Raw genomic sequence first — 21,057 nt, 5'->3', positions numbered from 1 at the left:
GGATGTAACGATAAGAAATGTGTAAAGTAAATCTTCTGGGACAATAAATATAGAACTTAAAAGAAAATCGAACAGCAGTGTTCAACTGTGTTCTGGAAATAAAGTCGAACCAACGTTGAACTAAGTGACATCAGCCTTCTGACTGCATAACCTGCTTCGGGAACGCATAAGCCATGATGAACATTAATGCTTCCACAATCCAATAATGACCCAATATGAACATGTGTTTAGCCACTTATCCACTGTCCTTATCCGTAATCGGATGGGAATACAGACAACATACAAAGAGGTATAGCAAACTGAAAATTGCATTTGATTTAGAAACGTTTGTCCTTAATAACCACGCAAGAAGAAAACACTGGATACGCTTTGAGCGACCCTGAGGCTGCAGAGAGAAGGGCGGAAAAGGCACTGTTGACGTGAATGCACAAAATATTCCACTTTTCATGAAAATATATCTTGTGGGTAAATATGACTGGTAACGTGCGCCACTCGTGAGCCACCAAAAAACAAAAACAAAAAGCAACAAAAACGCCTGCAGCACTTCAGTTGTAAGTTTTGACAAATATTTTATGTAGGAACACCAAGTCAAGAAAAGTGAGGAAGGGATAGAAAAGAGGATGACACGGGAGGGAGAGCAATAATTATGTACAAGCATATTTCTACACGTATATTACAGACCGGGAGAATGATCGCATTATTTGAGATATACATAATTCAATATAAAATTTTGAAAATAAAAATAAAGATCTGATACAGTCATAAACGGTTCCGTTCGACATTTTTTGACCATGTACCCCACACAGGCAGTGACAGAAGTGTATTAAAAAAGGTGCTTACGACTTAAAATGATTGTCTGATGAACACAAAGTAAAAACAGGATTGCATCTTGTCTGCACGGCGAGTTCCTCGCCGTCACCATCATCATCATCATTATCATCACTTGGACTAAAACCGGAGATGAGGAAAAAAGAAAGTGCGACGAAGACACCAAGACGATCTGTTTTTATTCCCCCTGGTTGATGTTCCTGATGGAAAATCTTGCATTCAGGTTTTTTATGTCCCTGATTACGAAATGAAAAATAAAAAAACATCATGCAAGTAGTCTAGTAGTTGTGGTGGTTGTGTTGTGGGGGAATGAGGAGGAGGGGTAGGCGTGGGTCCTTTGAAAGCGCTTTTAATAAAAATAAAAAAAAACGACGTGCTTTTATCTCTTTTTATTTTAATATTTATATCAATCGGTCCTTTTTTCATCCACCATATTTTATAAGTCTTTTTTTTTCTCCTTCCTCTCAGGTCCATTTTCCCTGTAAATATTTCTCTTTTTGTTTGTTTTTGTGTTTTTTCCTCCGTATCATACATCGCACTCCGAGTCACTCGATGTGACGGACAGGATGGACGTCCCAGTATCAACTCTCTCTGTCATACTGGAAACGCTGGTGGTGGGACTGGCCGCGGTTGAAGGCGACTCCGCCGAGCTGTGAGGGGTGAGACCGGCCTCTGAGAGGGACCTCATACCGGTCGGTCCTATTGCTTGGTGCTGGAGCCTGGAGAAGAAAAGAAGCGAGTGGAGAAAAAGAGAAGAAAAAAATTGAGAGAAATGGCAATTAGACCTGAGAATGTCCCCCGTCCCCTCCTCCTCCTGCAAAATAAGGGTTCAACCTCGCCTTTCTTTCCCCCTGCCGGCCCCAGCCATGCATGCATGCTTTTATCAGCCAGCTTTCAGGGGACAAAACGCAGCACTATTTAGACTACCAAATGTTGGAGGACATTTAATGGAGTTTTTCCTCTTGCAAAAGTATGCCTGATCATGGCGCAGGTCAACAATCTGGAATTAAACATGCTCTATCATATCAGTACAAGGAAAAAGCTGCAATTCCAACATAGTGCATTATAAACAGTTTGTTTATGTCATGCATCTGCAGCTATTTTAGCTACAATGTGCATTAATTTTATACTTTCTCTATTCAGCCCAATTTTATTTAAGCTCCGTGACTGCACCCACTGAACCACATTATCAATTGGTTTTAAAAATAAAACACATTTCTTTGTGCAAATGCAAACTGTCACGAGGCTTTAACACAGATGTAGTTTAGTCTGATGGAAGTGTATGAATGAGTGACGTCGAGATCCAGGTTACTCCAATCATCCTAAATGTTGATCTCCTCTCCACTCACGATAATAGCTCCATCACAACAGGATAATGTCAGTGCGGAAATATATCTCTTCATTTATCAAAAAGATTAGAATAGTGTTCATATGGCTTAGTGCTCTCTGAGATATTTTCTAATAAATTATAGCATTTCAGTGAAATGATACCACACATAATGATATGAACCCAGCCTCTGTCTTATGCGTATTAGTTAAGTAATGTAGATAATATTTCTGTTGTCCTTTCAGATAATCTTCATTTCCAACAATACTGCCATAAGTCATGTATAAACATGACGCTAAAACGATGCATACAGCATAGCATATAAACAAAATACAGATACCGTACACAGTGTAACTTAAGCTAAATAAATCATAACATTTATAACATTTGGCCAGAAAAACAATAACATTTATAAAAGCATCTGCAAAGCAGAATAATTCCAAAAGAGTTTAAATGGAACCAAAGCAATTGATCATTTCCCCAGCTCAAACGTACAGTCTTAAACCAGTGCTGTTTATATGCAACCGATTCAAATATAATTCCTAGGGTTCTTTACCTCGTCCTAATGAGAGTAGTTTTTTTTATATATATAATTTACTAAAAATCCAGCCATTAGTGTCAATAAAAAACTTTCAGGGTTCTGCACCTTAACGCATACGGAAAATATACTTTGTCTGCATCAAAAGAAACTGCGCAATAATCGCTGTAAGTAAGTGTAGTTCGTGCTTATGTAACGTTATTTTGTTATTCGGACTCGCTTTAATATCTTGAAATTTAACATCGTGTTTTTATCAGTTTCATATTTTGTTCCAAATGCATCCAAATTATTAATCCAGCAAAATGTTATTTTCTTATTTTTTGACGATGTCTTATATTGCACACAATTTGCAAATAAAAAAACAAACAATCTGTACTTTTTAAGGAAAGTTCTGTGTATATCCAACCGCTCAGAAAGGGCTTTCGATGTTTATCCGGATTCACTTCATAACAAAAATGTCGGTGCAGCACACTTTCTCTGCCTGACTGACAGCAGTCGGGCTGCCCGGAATCCAAACTAAATTTTCAAAGAATCCTCCTTGTTCTTTTGAAGAAAAATACCCAAACATATTTAACAAATTAAAGTGCATTCTTTTGATTCGACAGCGCAGAGAGAGATCACCAACCTGTTTTTGGCTGCCGCAGCTCTGTCTCGTTGCCTCCGGTTTTTAAACCAGTTTCCGACCTGTGTAGGAGTGAGTCCAGTGGCTTGAGCCAGTTCCCTTTTCTTGCTGGGATTTGGATATGGGTCCTGAAGGTACCACTCCCTCAGCAGGCTCCGTGTCCGCTCTTTGAAACAGTGAGTCTTCTGCTCCCCGTCCCAGATCGTCCGAGGCAGCGGAAACTTCTTCCGCACCCGGTACTTATCTACAGGTCCGAGGGGACGACCGCGGAGCTTCTCGGCCTCCTGGTAGTGAGCTTCCAGCCACATGGCCTGCAGTTTGCCGTGCGAGTCCTTGGTGAACTTGTGGTTCTCCAGGATGTGGTAGAGGTCTCTGAAATTCCCCGTGTGGAAAGCCACTACAGCCCGGGCGCGCAGGATGGACTCGTGCTTGTTGATCGCCTCGCACGCTCCCGGAGCCACAGGCAGGGACCAGAGGAAGCGGCCCAGCCGTTCGATGTCCCCGGTCTCCTCCAGCGTCTCGCAGACGCTTGCCACCTGCTCCGGGGAGAAGTTGAGGGTCGGTAGCTGAAACATGGACAAGTCTTCTGGAGACCTGGTGGTGGGAGCGCTGTTCGCCAGGAGCAGTGGGCGATCAGCGAAGTTAGGCAGGAAGAAATGGGAGGGATAAAGCTCTAAAGGGGATCTGAAAACCATGGAAATGACCTGAGAGAGAAAGAAAATTATCGAGAAAAAGGAAAAAACCAAAAATACGGCAAGTAAAAAAGACTGAATGATTCAATGGCTATCGCCTAATGACACCAGCCTCATAATATCTCCCCCCTAAATCCGCCGTTGAGTGTAGCATTGAAACATTTTGTTTCCCTTTTCTATTGGTCTTCTTGGTGTCGTTGTAGCGTTGTCATGGCAGCCCTGCCAATCACTGTCAAGCGTGCCAATCATTAGCCAGTACGTAGCGCGAGGCTTTCACCACTTGTGCAGCACGCACTGGGGGTTATCAGAGTCTCCGATCTCCACAGCAACCCTCCCACCGCACCGCGCATCAGGCACAAGCCAATGCTCGCCTATCTGCTGAATGGAATGAGCAATTAGAGGGTGGAATATTATTGCGATCTTAACGAGGCTCGTTAAAGCTAAAGAAGATATGTAGACTGAAGATGCTTAGCAGAGACGGGGAGGGAGGGAGGGAGGGAGGGAGGCAGAGGGAGCTTTAAATGGGTGACAAATGGACAACCAATGACTGCAACTCCGGAATACACGTTTTGTATAGAAGCGAGTCAATTTGCACATTATTTTCATTTAGTTTTTCCCGTATCAGCTACTTTTGATATTTTTTCATCAGCCTTTTCATTTTTTTTTCTGTGCAAGGCGTTTGCTCCACATTATTCTTTGCTAGTCTTTTTTGTTTACAAGATTTTAAACTAAGGCATAGTTATAAAAAAAAAATCGTTTGGCATTTGCCCTGGATCTGTTGATTATTTATATGTGACATGCTCTGATCATGACTTTATTGGTGCTCGCTGGTGTGTGTGGTCACATTTGTTGGGTGGGTGCTGGTCCGGGTTTATGCTGCAGTGTGATGCCGCTCCCCCTCCTGCTGTCCCCGGCCCTGCCTCTGGGACGCTGAGTGCAGCTCTGGCCCCCTGCTCGCTGCTTTTCTCTCTAACCAACAAAATGTATTGTTCCGAGTGAATATCGATGCGCAGCGTTGAGTTGATCAAACAAAGATAATTTGTATTTGGAAAACTAAATCGCAAGTGGCATGGCCCTTTTAATAGTTTATCCAGTTGTTAAAAATAGTCCAGCCCTCTAATTAAAACCATTAGGCTAGTATTTGAATTACAATCAAATGGCAACATGAAAGCTTCTTGGGGACATAAAAGCAGTCTTCATGTATTTGATCTAGTGGTAAGGACATGATCAATGTCCACATCCAGTCATAGGATTCGGCTTACAGCGGTAGCCAAGGCGGTGTGATTTTCATGTTTATGGCTAAATCGGCTTCATATTTAGACAGGGCTTATAGGGTGTTAAAATATTGTGAGTTCACTCTAAAACGAACAGTGCTCACATTGTGAAAGAGCCATGTACAAGGCGTAGCATCTAGACTCCGCTTAATCCGCCCTCAATAAAGCTGACATAATGATCCTAAGCTGCCTTTCTACAAATTCATTCAGGAATTCAAAACTTTTCCTTCCCTCTCCCCGACTTGCACTTTCTCCGGAACTGGACAGATAGACCACCGACTTCAAGCTCGGAGGGACAGTAAGTAAACCAGCTCCATGTGCATGTACAGTCACCTGTTTACCATTTAACCCTGACTGACACACTTTAACATGGGGGTTTCACCGTGCAATTATCCTGCGAATAATCCTGCGATAATAAAACTTTTGCGCACGGGCGTTTTCTGCAAAGGAGACTTTAATGCGTGCATATAGTGCGTGCACGTCTTATGTGCGAGTGTCCGTGTCTGGAGGTGTGTATGTGTGTGGTGCAGAATAGGGGTCGTGGCGATCTTGTAGAGGGGTCTGGCGTTTGGTTCGTGCCTTACCATTAGGGTTGTGAGTGCGTGTTCGTGTGGGGGGCTGGGCAGTGGACGGGATCAAACCTGTCCACTGCGCAGCTACACGAAACTCAGGAGGACTAATTCCAAGTGGCACTTGAATTGGTCCCATTGGAAAGCTCCGTGGACTGGAAGTAAAGCCTGGTATTTTCATGCCGGTGTTAAAACTAACCCCCTAGCCTATAACCCCTCTTCCCTCTCTTTCACACACACATGCATGCACGCACGACCCCAACACTAAGTTGAGAGTGCAGGCTTAGCAGGACTACTTCGAATATGCAAAGCCCCCTACCTGACTGGGTGCTCTAATTTAGGTGATCACAATTAAAGCCGAGGCAGCAGGTATTATCCAGCATTATGTTTTGGGGGAGCCTTGTTTGGGAGTTGCCCTCGCAGGCAATTCGGAAATCACTCCTAGAAGAGACTAGAGGTGAAATGTAAAACCTGAATGGGGGATTGAGGGAGGAAAGCCACTAGTAATTCACATTCTTTTACATGGCTTTTGTTTACGTTAAGCATGTAATTAACACCCCCCAAACAAGTTTATTCACCTGCCGTAATTGTGTGTTTATCCGAGAGCTTGTTGAATGTTCCAAAACAGCGGGGGACGGGAGCTCTGAATGCACATGGAGCGTTTAGCGTCTTCTCCGTTTACTTACAGCCTAAACCTCCAGACACGACAACACAAACAGTGTTTTGCACACTAAAACACTGGAAATGTGTTGGTCAAGCACAAAGGCAACTCTGCTTTGCAGCCACATATCTCTTCCTGTGTGCCCTTCTGAATGAATCAGTGTGAAATACAGTGTGAAACTTAGTTTTTTTGATGATTTCTTTGTAAGTAAAGTTAAAGTCATTTTGTTGTTAAAGAAATTGGCTGCTGCTACTATTCTTTGATTCAATTAGTTCTCGTGGCACCCACCATGTCTAAAAACATCACTTTCCATGCTGACAGTTACCTAATAAGTTATTGTCGTTATCAATCTGTTCCAATAAGGGGAGCAAATAAACAAAGCCAATGTTACGTCATTTACGGGAGTGAGAGAGAAAGAAGAGGACCGGATGAGAGAAAGGAAGAAAAAGGTGCTGACTGTAAAAGGTAAGAGGGAAAGAAAAAGAAAGCACGAAAGAAATGATCTTGTTTTATTTTTTTGCTCCCTCGTTGACCCCGGTTTGTTAGAGGCTGGCCAGAAAAGGTAGCACACCCCTCCCTGGCAAACACAGGAGAGGCTCATGTGCTGCTGCTCCATCCTGGATTCATCGCAACTACACACAGGACAAGACTTGGACTGATCACGGGTAAGTACCACATTTTTTTTACATGTGCTATTCTTTAAATAAAGTTGCCTTTTTTATTTTTTTAGATTATTTAGCTTCCATTGTCCTGTAAAGGGATTAGGAGTATCAACTAAAATCGCCAACTTATCAACTTATCGCTGGTATGTAGCCTGTATTAGTAATGACCCTCTCTTGTTTGTTTTTTTTTTGTTGTTTTTTTCCTCTTTGCCTTCTTCGTTCCCCTGCAGAGGTATGTGCAGGATGCTGTCCACACACGGTCTCTGTCCCTATTTGAGCTTGGAACATGAGGTGCATCGCCTCAGCTGTTATTTCACTGTTCACTTTCTCCGAGAGCCTGATGAAAATTCACCCGCGACTCCTGTAAGTTCTGTTCCTGTAAACTGACTCCTTTCCGTTCACGACGGTGCCAAGTGTGTCATTATTTGCGTAGCAAACACATTTATCAAGGCTTAATGAAAATAAACAGCTTATCCGATAGGGCTCTTAGTTGAAATTGGACCGTATCTCTTTCCAAAAAAAAAAAGTATAATTCATTGTTTCTTTTTGGCATTTCTATTCACCGAGCACCGATGTTTGCGAAGCACATGTGTGATGCTGTCGGGACAGGGTGCACGATCCCCTCAGTCCCACGCTGACCATTCCAGAGTACGGAGACTCCACGCTGTGCCCACACTGTAAGAAGTGTCAATCTGAACGAGTCATTCCTTGAAGCACTGTGTTTTGAAAATGGGCGAAGCTTATTTCAGTTTGTGTGTATCTTCGCAGGAAAATTGGCGAAGATCATCCATTCTTTTTCAATTTTAACTCTTAAAAAACATTTAGATTCAGTGCGACGTTTGTTAAATATAAAACATATCAGATTTTGCTGTGGTATAGTACTTGTGTCTGAAAATGAAATCGTGCAGTGCGTAAATAGTGTGGAGTCACCTTTGTGCCGTCAGCAGCTGTTTTGAAAAAAATGTAAAAAAAAAATAGAACCAAACATTTCGATATTTTTTGTAGTATATTCTACACTCAGATAAAGGCAACATGCAACTGCTATAACAATGTTTTTTCAACATAATTCGTTCTCCAAGCTAAAATTGCTTATGTAATATTTATGCATGATTTTCAAAAAGTTGCTGAATTAGCAATGTAGTGGTGCCGTCCAATATGTCAGCCGACCGTGTACGTTTGGAAGCGTTCACAAAACAACGCCTTAGTTTGATAGCAGGATTATTTATGTTTAAGTCAAGATAGAAATAAATGCAGTTTTTTACGCAAGTGTTGTCACAATCATCAGTAAATGTGGCGCCAGCTTTAATAGCAGAGCTTGTACAAAAGTTTTTAACATCTCACTCCCTCTCTCCCTCTCTGTCTCCCTCCTTCTTTTCTTTTATTGTTTTTATTGTGTGGTCTCATTAGGGGGACTTCCTGGCAGGGCTGGGAGCTTGTATCGGAGCTGTCCAATCAGTGTATTTACACGGGTTGTTAGCGACAGTTAATGAGGGCTCCTCCCCGGGCCGGTAGAGAAAGGCGCCTCAACATTAAGATTTACCTTGTGTCAACTCGTTACTTCTAATGAACCTCCCTGCAAAAGCCTCCTCGTACTCAATGGAGCCGTGCGCCCGGATCTTGTGTGTGAGACTCTGGAAGAGTGGAGCTGCAAGCCGGCCTCCCTCTCCCCCATCCCATTTTCTTCCGCTTACTCAGGGAGAGTTGCTTTTTCTCTGCAGGTCCGGGTCTGTGATGCATGCTTGCTTGTTGTGTTTGTGAACATGTGTGTCGAATGAAGGTGTGTGGTGCAGGCTTCATCAAATTTGACTTCACCAAATCATTTGAACTGAAAATAGCACAACTCGTTCTTGTGTGGCGCTGCAGGTAACGCCGAGCAGTGTGTAGTCGCCTGCCTTGTAATCGAGATTTCTATTAAAGTTAATAGAAATCGGTCTCTAATCACCACTGAAACTGGGAGCAGATTCGGGATAGAAGCGTTTGCCAGCCCCTATCACAAACTTCAAACGTCTTCCACTGTTTGTTGAGTGAGGTTTGACGTGTCAACTTTTTACCTCTGCACAAGGAAGTTCATTTTTAATCATCCTCCATCCCCCACGAGAGCACAGAGCAAAAATCGGACTCTGGGCCCCTCTGTGCACCCCTCGTCTGGCCCCCAGTGTGGCTTGTTGAGCCGCATCAGCAACACATCACTGCCCCTCAATTCAGGTACAAACTGGAGGAGTTTGGCAGATCCCTGAAGTGGACTCCCCTCCTACTCTTTTAAACCACAGAGACACCACTTAAAAATCAATTAGGCTCATGTAGTCTCTCCCTCGGAAAGTGATCGTTTCAAAACAGGTGTCTTTCATCGATTTTTGGGAGGGATTTAAACTAAAAATCCAACTTAGATTCAGTATTTCATTTCGGCTGAATAATTGCGCCTAATGATACTCCTTTCATACACATTTCCAGCAGCCGTGCGCCACACCAGCTGATTTTATTCTCTTCTTTTACCGACAGACTCTTTCGGAGAGAAAAGTGGGATTTAACATTTCTTAAACAAATCTACATCTACATGCAGGTGGCAAAGTGGCACAACTGGGGCTATTCACTCACATTTGCTGACATGTTATTACCCGCTGGTGACAGAAAACAGTCTCTTTTCCACATCCTTTATATAAAAAAAAATACTTATTTTTTTTGATCACTCACACTGCTACTTTCCTGATGCCAATAACGCATCGTGTCATCTTTTTCCAACATCAGTTTAACCGCACAGCCGCCTGATGCAGCAATGTGACACAGAGCAGCATCGCCGGAGGAGGCCGCGTGCTCACTCTTCCAGGTAGATGGGCTTATTTGGAGACAGATACGCAGAAAGAAATACAGATAATAGGTGCATATCTGATGCATTGCCCCAAGCTTTACATATGATGCTCACCTTCTATTTCTCAGTGACTTTTTTTATAGAGCAAAACATACTCTATGAAAACTATTTAATCGTTCAGCTCTTGAAGAATGCTGGTGTATCAGCCATGAAGCTGGAACGGGTGGACGTGGAGGTGCACTCGGGACTGGACTCAGCTAACACAATTGTCAGAGTCACAGAACACTCTTCTAAAAAAAAAGAAAAAAAAAAACAAAAAAAAGAGAGACTGTTTTGGATTTGGCTGTCTAGGCTGATTAAGCGGCCGGGCTCTACAGCGCAGATAGGACCTGTGGATATGGCCCCTTAGCCCGGTGTCACAGTTGCTGACAAGCTGTAATTACTGTGGCTGACATATCACTCTCAACCCTTGCTAATGTGGGAGATGCGGATACCACAGACAGCATGCATACAGTCGAGGCTACTCATCTCTCTGGCCACGAAGTCCCTTTTAACCCTTGCTCAGATGCTTCTGGGCTGTCCACGCGCTCCGCAGCTGACCCTTTCCATTTTAGCATTTCCACAGTGAAATAGCCTCTTATTTATGAGCTAGTGATATGGTGGAGGGGATCATAAGGCGCTATGTGAAAGAAAACACAACACACTATAATACACAGAAGACAAATTCAACAGTAATTCAGTGAGGAAACGTAACTGAGTACATTAACTAAAGCAGCTATTGCTATTCTCAACCCTGTTTTTTTTATACTTAAGTGTTTTAGTTCAATATTTTATTCTTCTATTCCACTGCAAATATTTTACAGCCATGTAGTGGTCTTAAAATTGATATGTAATCCTAAAGGTTAACTCGTTAACAAAGCAGTTTTACATCAGTTTCTTTACATATCAATGTATTATTCATTTTGGCAACGGTAAAAAAGCCTAAACCGATGACAAATGATTGGCCTACATTTATTCAAATACTCTGCACATTTGAGGACTTGGACCTATTTCGCTTTGCTGCTTTAGAATTCTTCTCTGCATTTCAAAGGTAAAAGTATACTTTTTACTTGTGACTTATGTGTTTTACTTTGATGATTTAATGTTTCACCTGCAAAAGGCATTAACAGTATCCCTTTCATGTTATTCTGTCTGATATTTCAGTATCCAGTCAACTGAAGGGCATCTCATCCCATACAGGACAGAGACATTCAGTCTAATCTCACAGTAGGGCCAGATTTTTCCATGTGATGAATTGTGATCCAGCACCATGACTTGTGTTAACACTCACAGTAGCTGCTTGTCACACTCATTTAATTTTTTCTCACAACTAGCAGAGCTTAAGCTTCATGACAGGTAAATGCTTTCACTAAATATTCTGTCTCCAATGAACTTACTTGACTGACATAGATGAACCATTTCCCCTCCCCTTCTCATATATGTATGAATTTGCGTGTCTGTTTGAAGGTTACACAGTGTCATGCACAATCCTATTGTCTCACTTTTTGATTGTTGTGTTTGCATCGCAGCCAAACTCCCTCCCTCTCCTCCTTGACTGCAGCTTTTGACATTACTCCACTCGATTGCCCGCTTACCCCCAAGTCAAGTCTGAGGCAGACATGAAGTGTAAAAGAGGTGGGCCATGTCATATCCGCTCAGTATGCATGGGATTGTTGGCCTGAATGGCTGTGATCATTGTTGAGGAGAACAATCCCTGCTCAGAGCAGGCAGGAAGGCAGAAAAAGTGGAAGAATAGTTGAAAACTTTGGCTGGTTGGACAATTTGCTCATATTTTTCTCATCAGCAGTGGCAGTATGGATTTATCATGAGCACATGCATTGTTGGAAGCTTAAAGTGACCTTAAAAGGTACCTTTCCTGTCCATTCAGTTTGAAAAATTCTGAGGCCATAAAATCCTAGTTGCTGGACTTAAAAAAGACTTTGTGAAACTAATCTGAGGGCATCATCTTCTTCTTCATCTCTTTAAGGATATTGATACTAATTAAATAGTCTATCTATGTTAAAAGGCTACAAAACGCACTTTTCTGTTCACAATCTCACGTTGAAGACAATCTGAAAGGCCAGGAGAATCCCTAAATTACACAAAGTCTGAGACCAGCAATCTAAAACGGGATAGAGTGCTACTTTTTTCTCTCTATGAGACAGTGCTAATTTGACTGAAAAGGTGAAATGATGTCAAACATTAAACATTTTGACTGTATCTACGTATATAGCCCGAGACTTGACTTGAGTTCCTGTTGTCTCCTCAGGCAGACATAGAGAATTAGTATTTTCTGGTGTACAACGATTAAGTATTTCAGCTTCTCTCGAAAATTTGCTGTGTATGGTTGCTAGGCAACAGATTGACAAAGCGGCCTGCGTTTATCCTGTCTCAGGTGCGCGTTTATCGAGTACTTCGCAGCAGGCTTCGAGTCAGCAGCCAATCAGAGGTGAGGACCGGAACTAACAGCCCTATAACTGGATATTAGCAACTGGATAATAACGCAGGGATGGCGCGGTCGAGAAGCCGGTTACTCACGGCTGAGCAGCCCACGTCCAATCTGATTTGTGTCCGCATCTCCATTTGGCTCGCCGGATCAATAGCTAACGTCTGAGAGAACTGGAGGAGAAGGGTGTAGATAAGGAAAGGAAGGAAGAGGTGCAACAGGTCAGCGGGAGTGTGACCCACGCGGAAGGGCTCCACAAATAACCCTCTGCAGTGTCTGAGCTTATTATTATTATTAGTAGTAGTATTGTTATTATTATTATTATTAAAGCTAACATGCCTTGGTGCTGCTGTTTTCTATATTTTTTAGATTTTGCTCCATATCTTATCATGATTTTGATTTTTCACCTCAATCTGTGGAGAAACTTGATGTTTGAGTTTTAAAAGTGAAGTGCGTTGTCTAAAATAGCATAATACAACATGCACCTCAAATAGTATCCCTATATTGTCGCATGTCTGTCGGTTTTGTAGAACCGGACTTAAACTGACAAATCGTGCTGATTGGCTTGTGCAGTACTAGTGGTTTGTATCAGGTTAGTATACACTCACCACACACACCCAGTCCTTGCTACTGAAACCACAATGTTTTCACGGGGCTCAAACACACAGTTAAAGCCACTGAAGCCCACACAATCTGCAATCTCCTGTAGACAGTTTACACACTCAAAAAACAAAATAAAGAGGAAAAGCCGGGAGTGTTATAACACCAAGAGACAGCCACCTGGAGTAACACTCTACATTAAGAAACCTCACACACTGTGGACCTGACCTACATCCCATATCGCAATATGATTGAGTTATTTCAGCTTTATTATTGCTCCTCATCCATTATTCAGGTTTAGATTGTTAGCTTTGGATGGCAGATGTCAAAGCGTGATGGAGATGTTTATGTTTGACTGATTTAAGGAGCCATTATCTCACCCGCTTATCAAACATTCATGCGTGGCAGCTGTAGTTGTGGGTCTGCCCTCCGCCATCTCTCCAGTGGCCGCTTCATTTCACTTCTTAGGCAAACCACGACCTTTCCCCTCAGTGCTTTCTGTTCATATTTAGGACAGCCCAGCTCCTTCTGAGCAAAAGTCATCAAAAGCGTTATAAGAATAAAATAGACCCAACTCTTTATGACATAGAAATGCAGATTATTGTGAAAATAAATGGATCCCTTTGTTAAATGGTATTGATTCAATTGGCAAAATTGGTTTTCTATAAATTTGCAAAGATCATAGGAAAATGTGAAAGAATAGGCAGTAGCTAATTGATTATGGCGTGACCCATCAAAGACATCTTTATTTCTAATAACTGAGTGTAACATTTTGTTTTTAACTGAAAAGAAATTCAAAGAAGTTTTACTCTAATTCTGATCACCCTTCAGGTATAGCTGAGTGGGTTTAATATTGAATAATTAATATCATGAGGTTCTGTTTGTAAAATACTGAATTTGTTCCCTTTCCTTCCAATTCAGTGATGATATCCATATAATAATAAGGATTTTACTTGTTGGAATAATTGTTACTTACTCTACTCTTAGCCTACTCTAAAACACAGAATTACAAAACCTTTCGTTTTTCTCCATTTACTCTGGATCTTTACTGTATGAATATAATCTGTTTGCTTATGCTATTCCATTTCTAGAGTTAAACTTTTTCAGTTTCATATAAGACAGACTGTTGTGGGGTTTAAATGAATCCCCAGACCATCCAGCGTCCATGTCTCTTTGTAATTGCCCTGTGAACACGGTGGTTTTCATTCTTTTGACCCCTCCGTGAACAGCACGCCGCCGCCCTCGCCGCTCCCGTCCACCCCTTCCAAATAGACCCACACAATACTGCGTGTGCGTGTGTGCGCTCTGCGGTATGTGGGCTAAATGTCGTGCAGAGGTAATGGGAAGTAGTCGGAAGGTAAGGTCGCGGGTTCACGGCGGGGTTAAAGAGACCCGTCCACGGCTCCTGTTTGCTTTTTTTTTTTTTTTTTTTTTTTCCACAACTCCGCATCCTTCCTACAGGAGGATGTGTCCAGAGTGCCAGCGTCCTCACCCCGCAGCAACCCCGTCACTGCACAGACTCTGTTTGTTTTTCTGCGTTTATTAAATCTTCCCCCGGCAGGAAAACAACCAATATCACCACGTCACTGGTGGGTTTAGCACTTTGCATCCCTTCTCGACTCCCTGAGAAATCTTTTGTGTTTGGACTTGTGAAGTCTCGTGTCTATTTATATCCTCACACGAAGGCAGACTGTTCAAGGGTGTTGCAGTTTATCCCAGTTTTTGGCAAGGTTTTCTTTCAAGGTTTTATGCTGAAAGAAGTATTTGTAGCGAAGTTAAAGACTGGGATAAATATTCTAAAAATAATAAAACTTCAATTCAGCAATCAAAATTGTTATTAAAACGCATCAAAGAAAAAACTGACTTTCTTGCCCGTATTAAGGGGTTTCTCACTCAGTCGATGCCTTTTTTTTATTGAATGTTTCTTCACAAATTATTTTATTTTCAGACAGAAGTCATTTAACCACCTCATAGTGAAGAAAATGCCACTAATGTCCCCCTGTATCAAGTTTCCTGACGAAGCCATGAATAAACCTCATTAAAGCTGCATCACAGTGATGTAAATTATTAAAGAGAAATAGATTCAGATTACAATTTTTTTTCTTTTAGCGGGAATATTATTATTATCTCATTAGGAATAACCGCCTGAAGGTCAGGTGGGTTATCCACCATTTTAATTGCCACTGCATCACAGTTCAAGCCTTTAACCAATTTCTGGGGTTTTCTCTGATGTAATGAAAATGCATGCATTATGGAAGCCACGTCTCTATAAGATGTAGATTATTCTTTTAAGAATCCAAATGAAATACGAATTATCACAGCCTTTTATATGATAAAGTATATCTTTATTGCAGTGCATTCTTTTCTGTTCATTTCACTTATAGTTTATTTGTATAAAGTTTACATTTGAATAGGACTTTGTGAATTGTTTCCCTATAGATGGGGACAAATTTTATACTTTTTAAAATGACATATTTGTAACTAAAAATATCAATAAAACTTGTTTCATAACTAATTTGGTGTCATTTTTACTTTTAACATTTCAAATATATACAGAATTGAGGAAACTACAATTGCAAGTAACTAAAAACAGTCATGAAGCAAACATTTTATGAGGGTATTTCTTATTTTATCACCTCAAATAACTTGCTATGTCGTCTTTTTCCATTAAAGGGGAATGTAGAAGTGTTTAGAGTGAAAGTGGTTTGTAATACTTTCCTTGTTTTGTTTTATTTTTTTCCAAATTATTCAGTTAAATTTAACATTATGACAACTGCTTTATTATTATAAATAGCACACAATTTAATGTACACGATGCACACGATAACATCGTTTTATGCAACATACAAAAACATGCAACAACAACAACAAAATACTATTTGTTGCAGATAGGATTTAAGAAAAAAATGAGGATATCTTTACAACATGAATTTAACCCATGTTTATACTTTGAATACAAATTTACGGATGCAAATGTTGAATAGTGAAGCCACATATTCTCCTTTGCTGCTGTATAGACATATTAGTTCTTTAAGAAACGCAAGTGACTATTTTTATGGTTGTCTTGATGGAGATCCCTCCGACTAAATATGTGGAAAGTTTAAGCATATCAGAGGAAGGTTGCGCATAAATGGAGCAACCCAGAACACACTACAACTTGTTCACTCCTTTTATGAGGAGAATAAAGGATGGAAGAAGGGATAACAGGATGGACAACAGGGTGAAAGGAGCAAAGAGATAAGCAACAAAAGATGAAGTCACATATCCTCAAAGCAGGTGATTGAGATTCATCCGACAGAAACAAGACCAAAACAGAAAAACAGTATAGCAGAGGTACAGTTTACAGGGCCTTTTACTGCCTTGGAGGTCTGTTTTATTGTTAGTTACCCTCTGTTTCTGTATTTCCCTGTGTCTCTCATACTCTCTCTTTCGCTTTGTGTTCACATAGAACATTTATTCTGGAGACAAGAGAGTGAGATTTTGGTTGTCTGCCTATCTCCTCCTCACCATGGCGCCCCTGAGACCAAGCAAGCAAGGAGAGTACAAACACACACACACACACACGCACACACTTTTAGGCACCACAGAGGAAAGCAGCCTGGCTCTGTGTTACACTGAAGACCCCACTTTCCTTCATTCAGACAGACAGGTAGACGGCTGGGTGTTACGCTAAATCCCTTCCCCCATGTGTCCTTCCTAACAAGAGCTCCTCTCTTTCTGCCACTTCTCCATGTGTGTTGCTCTCTTTATCTCATGCCTCATGTTTTGAGGCAGAAGAAAAAGAGCCTGGTTTGGGACATTTTGAACTATGATATGACAGTAAAACGTAGTGTTGCTTGTGAATAGTTTAGAGGGGGGCTAGAGTTTAAAATTGCAGGATTAGTCAACAGAACCATTTGTGCAATGCAGAAAATAAAACATGGTGTCTCCATGTTATCTGTCACTCTCTTGTCTCTCTTCCCCCTGACCCTAAGTTCGCTTCTTCTAAGCACCACTTCACCCCAGAGCCCATATTCTCAGTTGGTCTGAGTGTGTGTGTGCAGAGAGCTGCTTGATTTCTTGCGTGTGGTGTGATAGAGAGAGATGAGAGAGGATGATGGTCAGGCTTGGCCTACTGACTCATCCACAGAGAGAACAGTGTTGATACAGGAATGAAGCCATCAAGCACTTACCCACACTCACACACATAGGCGGCCTCTTCCCATCAGTCTTTTGTTATGTTTGCCAGTGATGATGATCTCACCACATAGCAGGACTAAGCCTCAACAGTCAGCCAGTCTGATAGTTTTGCAGGCACCACTCAGTCAGTCATTCAGTAGCTGCTAATTATACAAAGTTTTTTGACAGTTAGGCTGCTCAATATCAAATAAAATAATATCATACAAGCCTGTCGGAAGCAGCTAGATTGTATTTGACAGTTATGAACTCAGCCCTGTACTGTCTTGCATCTTCGATTCTGAAGAAATTTGGCTCAGACACAAGCAATAAGGAAGGAAAGTACAAGATAAAGAAGAGGATCAGGAAATATAAAGCCTTGTTTTTTCAGAACTCATCTCAACTCTCTGTTCACCTGTGGTGTAGTTTCAGGTGTAAAGTCCAACAACCACTTGCAATCAGTAACAAGCTCGACTGTAACCTTAAAAATAGAGAAAACTGAAGTGATCAAGTCCTGACAAGACTTAGAAAAACATCCACCCTTTTATTTACAGCAGGTTGAGCTTTAATGGTCTCCCAAAAAAGCCTCTGAGGCTGATAGAGACCTCACAAAGACAGAAAAAAGAAGATAAAGTTAAAATACAACTTGTTTTGGAAGTTGTTAACTGTTCCTACAAGCAAAGCAAAACACGCAGAAGTAGTGGGGTTTTTTTGGGACTGTAACATTTATTTACATGAATTAGATGATTTTTAAAACCCTGTAACCTTTATTAAACATGTCCGAATTCTGAACTAATTTCTTTTTATTTATCATTCAGTTGCATTTAATCATTGGACTGTATTTATTCTTTGACATTTAAACATTTCACCTTCTTTGATTTCTCTTTAAGAAAAATTTCACGTAACTTTCGTTGTCTTTCATGACACTTCTGTGCTTTGCTATTTCTTAAATAGATAAGAAAATCCTAAAAGACACGTTTACATTTTCTTTTGATAATCAAATCCCTACAAACTTTGAACTAATCTGTAGTTTCAACACAGGAGACTGTAATGTATTATTTGACTGTTTTTATAATTAGAGCCTAAAATAAACTTGGCCAAAATGCTGGTCACCAGCTCAAATCCCAAAGCATTTCTCATGTTCAACTTATAAAATTCAGTTCCTGAGAAACATGAAAGTTCCTTCCTTATTGTGTATTTAAAATTGTCCAATAATTGTGTGAGAGATTAAAGTAGAAAAAAGAGGCTGCATTGTTGGCATTTGTTAAAAAAAAAAAAAAAAAGCACTCTGAACACACCACAGAAAGCTGAAAAAGAGAATAATGTGGTCTTATCGATTGTTTACCAGATAATAGCCATGTCGTTACTTATCTAACAGTGCCTGCTTGATTGAGTTTCACTTCCCTCAGGCTTTCCCACCACACTACTATGAGAAAAAGGAACAGACTCAAATAAAAAGAAAGCTGATTTATTAATTTATTATTTATTTAGTTGTTTCAAATGAGAGTCAGAGTTGATATGCAAACGGTGTGGCTGATGAGCATGAACAAAACACAGAGCTGGAGTCGAAATAGTCTAAGAACAACTGTATCCGTTGTTGTGCTAATCCTAAATGAAATATGTATTCAGTAAAAGGATTAGGTCGTCCAGTGTCATAAAAGAAACCACTTACCAGCTCCAAAGGTAATTTGTAACCTTAGCAACTGCTTGTGGAAATGAATGGGGGATTAGGATTGGCTGCAGCCACCGTTGTCCTCGTGCACTCAAACAACACACACGCGCGCGCACGCACGCACGCACGCACGCACACACGCACACACACACACACACACACACACACACACACACACACACACACACACACCGTATTTGTTCATGCTCAGTGCGGCCATAGTGAGAGTGAATGCACTACAAAATCGATGAAAAAGTTGTGTAACGACACACAATGAGCTTTAATTTATTATGAATTATAAATGTAAGATAAATGCAAAGGAAACAACATGATTAATTGTTCTGCCTAAAAACTTTTTTATTGTATCTGTTTTTGATTTATTAACAAAAATGAAATGCAACCAAGAAGTCAGACGGCTTGTCAACAGGATTATCAATCTCAAGAACAGTAATGGTAAGTAAAGTTGAGTAATAAAAAGCTCAGTAGCATATTGGGAGGAACGGTGCTAGCATATTTTAAGCCTCTGAAGGACGGCTTAAAATTAGTTTGCTTTGCCTTTATTTCTTAAACCAACATATTGAAAACAACTGTGTGTGTTGAAAAGTTTTGATGTATTCATGCTTGTGTGCGTGTGTTTTTGACCCAGGCTTTGTGTGACAGTTATGAGGAAGGAGAGGCCTGAACTGTACCTGCAAGTTCTCACATTACACTTAATGATGTCAACTCTCGCTTCAGCAGACACGGCTGAGTGTGTGTGTGTTTTGTATGTGTGTGTTTTGTATGCGTGTATATGTGTGTACATAGAAAGAAATAGGGCAACCAGACAAGCAGACAAAAGTTGAAAATAAATTTATGGGTTGAAAAATATGCAGGTGCAGAAGCAAATATACTGACATTGAGAGACAGTAAGTTCAACGAGAAGAGGGTAAGAGAGGGATTTTTTTCTGAATTGCCACTTCTGTGGAGTTGCACCACCTTTTTGGAGACATCTCAAATAGCTAATTGCTTAATCATGTGGAAGTGACAATAGCCCAACTGGTTCTCATCAGTTTTCTTCCACTCTGCTTTAATCCTTCTGTTGTTTTGTGGGCCTTGCTCTGTATATGTGTGTATTTGTTAGTCGCTTCACTTTATCAGCCTCTCAGTCGGTGTGACTCATCATCTTCCTTCTCACACCTCATACCATCTTACTTTCTGTCACTCCCTCCGTAAGTCTGCGGAAGCTATTAAAACGGTGGCAAATGGCTTCTCGGGTGACATTTGCTGACATTCAAGGAAGTGCATTTATCAGAGTACTACAGTTCACCTTGGTGAATGAAATCCATTTGTGCTGCTGTGATGGCCTGGTGGCCCCTCTCTCTACCTCTTTCTCTCTCCATCCATGTCCCTAAATGGATGCCCAGTGTACAGGGAAATGGCAAGGTGGCGCACGGCTTCACAGCTACTCTCAAATGTCATGCTGAAGAAAAAATCTTTAATGGGCTAAGTGTAGCCTTTCCAGCCCTAACTTGTCAGGTAATCAAAAATCTCTCTCAGTCACTGTCTCCCTCCTCGCCCTCCTTTTCCTCGTTTCTCAACTCCCTGAGGCCACGACACACCACTAATTACCTGTTATACCAATCGGAGAGTGGGACGGCTTGAAAGAGGAAGACTGCTTTTAAGATGGGAGGATATGACATCCTCTTTCCCATTGCCTTCAGCTAGACAGGCTGCATATTTCTAGCTTGGTTATGTTTTTTATAAAGCCAAGGCATTACACTTTGGCACTGCAGTCACCTGGAACATGACACCTCTTTGTCTCAGTGGGTGATTTTCATCTAAGTAAAGGGATTTAATTCACTATACATACCTGCAGGAGTCAGTGTCAACCAGTTGTAATGGGTCACTGTTCGAGGAGGATTTGCATTGTGAAAGACACATAAACTGGAGCCAAAACAAATCACATAAATTTGATCTATCGATTCATCAAATTACAGGCACATAACAGGCACATTTTTTATAGTTTTTATTGTTCTACTGAACTCGAAAATAACTCCATAGAGTGACACAGTGTCACAGCATTTCTTGTAATAGTCCTGTATTGACTGTTGCATCCCATATAATAGGTGAAAAAGTCCACATTATTTCTGAATTGACAGAGTCCATCTTACTGCCAGCTTGTCACAT

General features: G+C 41.0%; 1 protein-coding gene and 1 long non-coding RNA gene across 2 annotated transcripts; one reads left to right on the top strand and one right to left on the bottom strand.

Moving 5' to 3' along the window:
- Positions 1-549: 549 nt before the first annotated feature.
- On the bottom strand, positions 550-4,208 carry six3a (SIX homeobox 3a). Its single transcript, XM_075484997.1, has 2 exons — positions 3,319-4,208; positions 550-1,547 (listed from the first exon to the last, which is right to left on the bottom strand). Exons 1-2 carry the CDS (start codon positions 4,008-4,010, stop codon positions 1,355-1,357), a joined length of 885 nt encoding a protein of 294 aa, XP_075341112.1. The 5' UTR covers positions 4,011-4,208; the 3' UTR covers positions 550-1,354.
- Positions 4,209-4,578: 370 nt separating this feature from the next.
- Positions 4,579-17,995, top strand: LOC142396522 (uncharacterized). The gene is made up of 3 exons (XR_012772543.1): positions 4,579-7,176; positions 7,404-7,536; positions 8,581-17,995. It is a non-coding gene; the product is annotated as an uncharacterized LOC142396522 (long non-coding RNA).
- The last annotated feature ends 3,062 nt before the right edge of the window (positions 17,996-21,057 follow it).

This window comes from Odontesthes bonariensis, chromosome 2 (assembly GCF_027942865.1).
Source record: "Odontesthes bonariensis isolate fOdoBon6 chromosome 2, fOdoBon6.hap1, whole genome shotgun sequence".
Classification (NCBI taxonomy): Eukaryota; Metazoa; Chordata; class Actinopteri; order Atheriniformes; family Atherinopsidae; genus Odontesthes; species Odontesthes bonariensis.
This window is presented reverse-complemented; position numbering and strand designations above follow the sequence as displayed.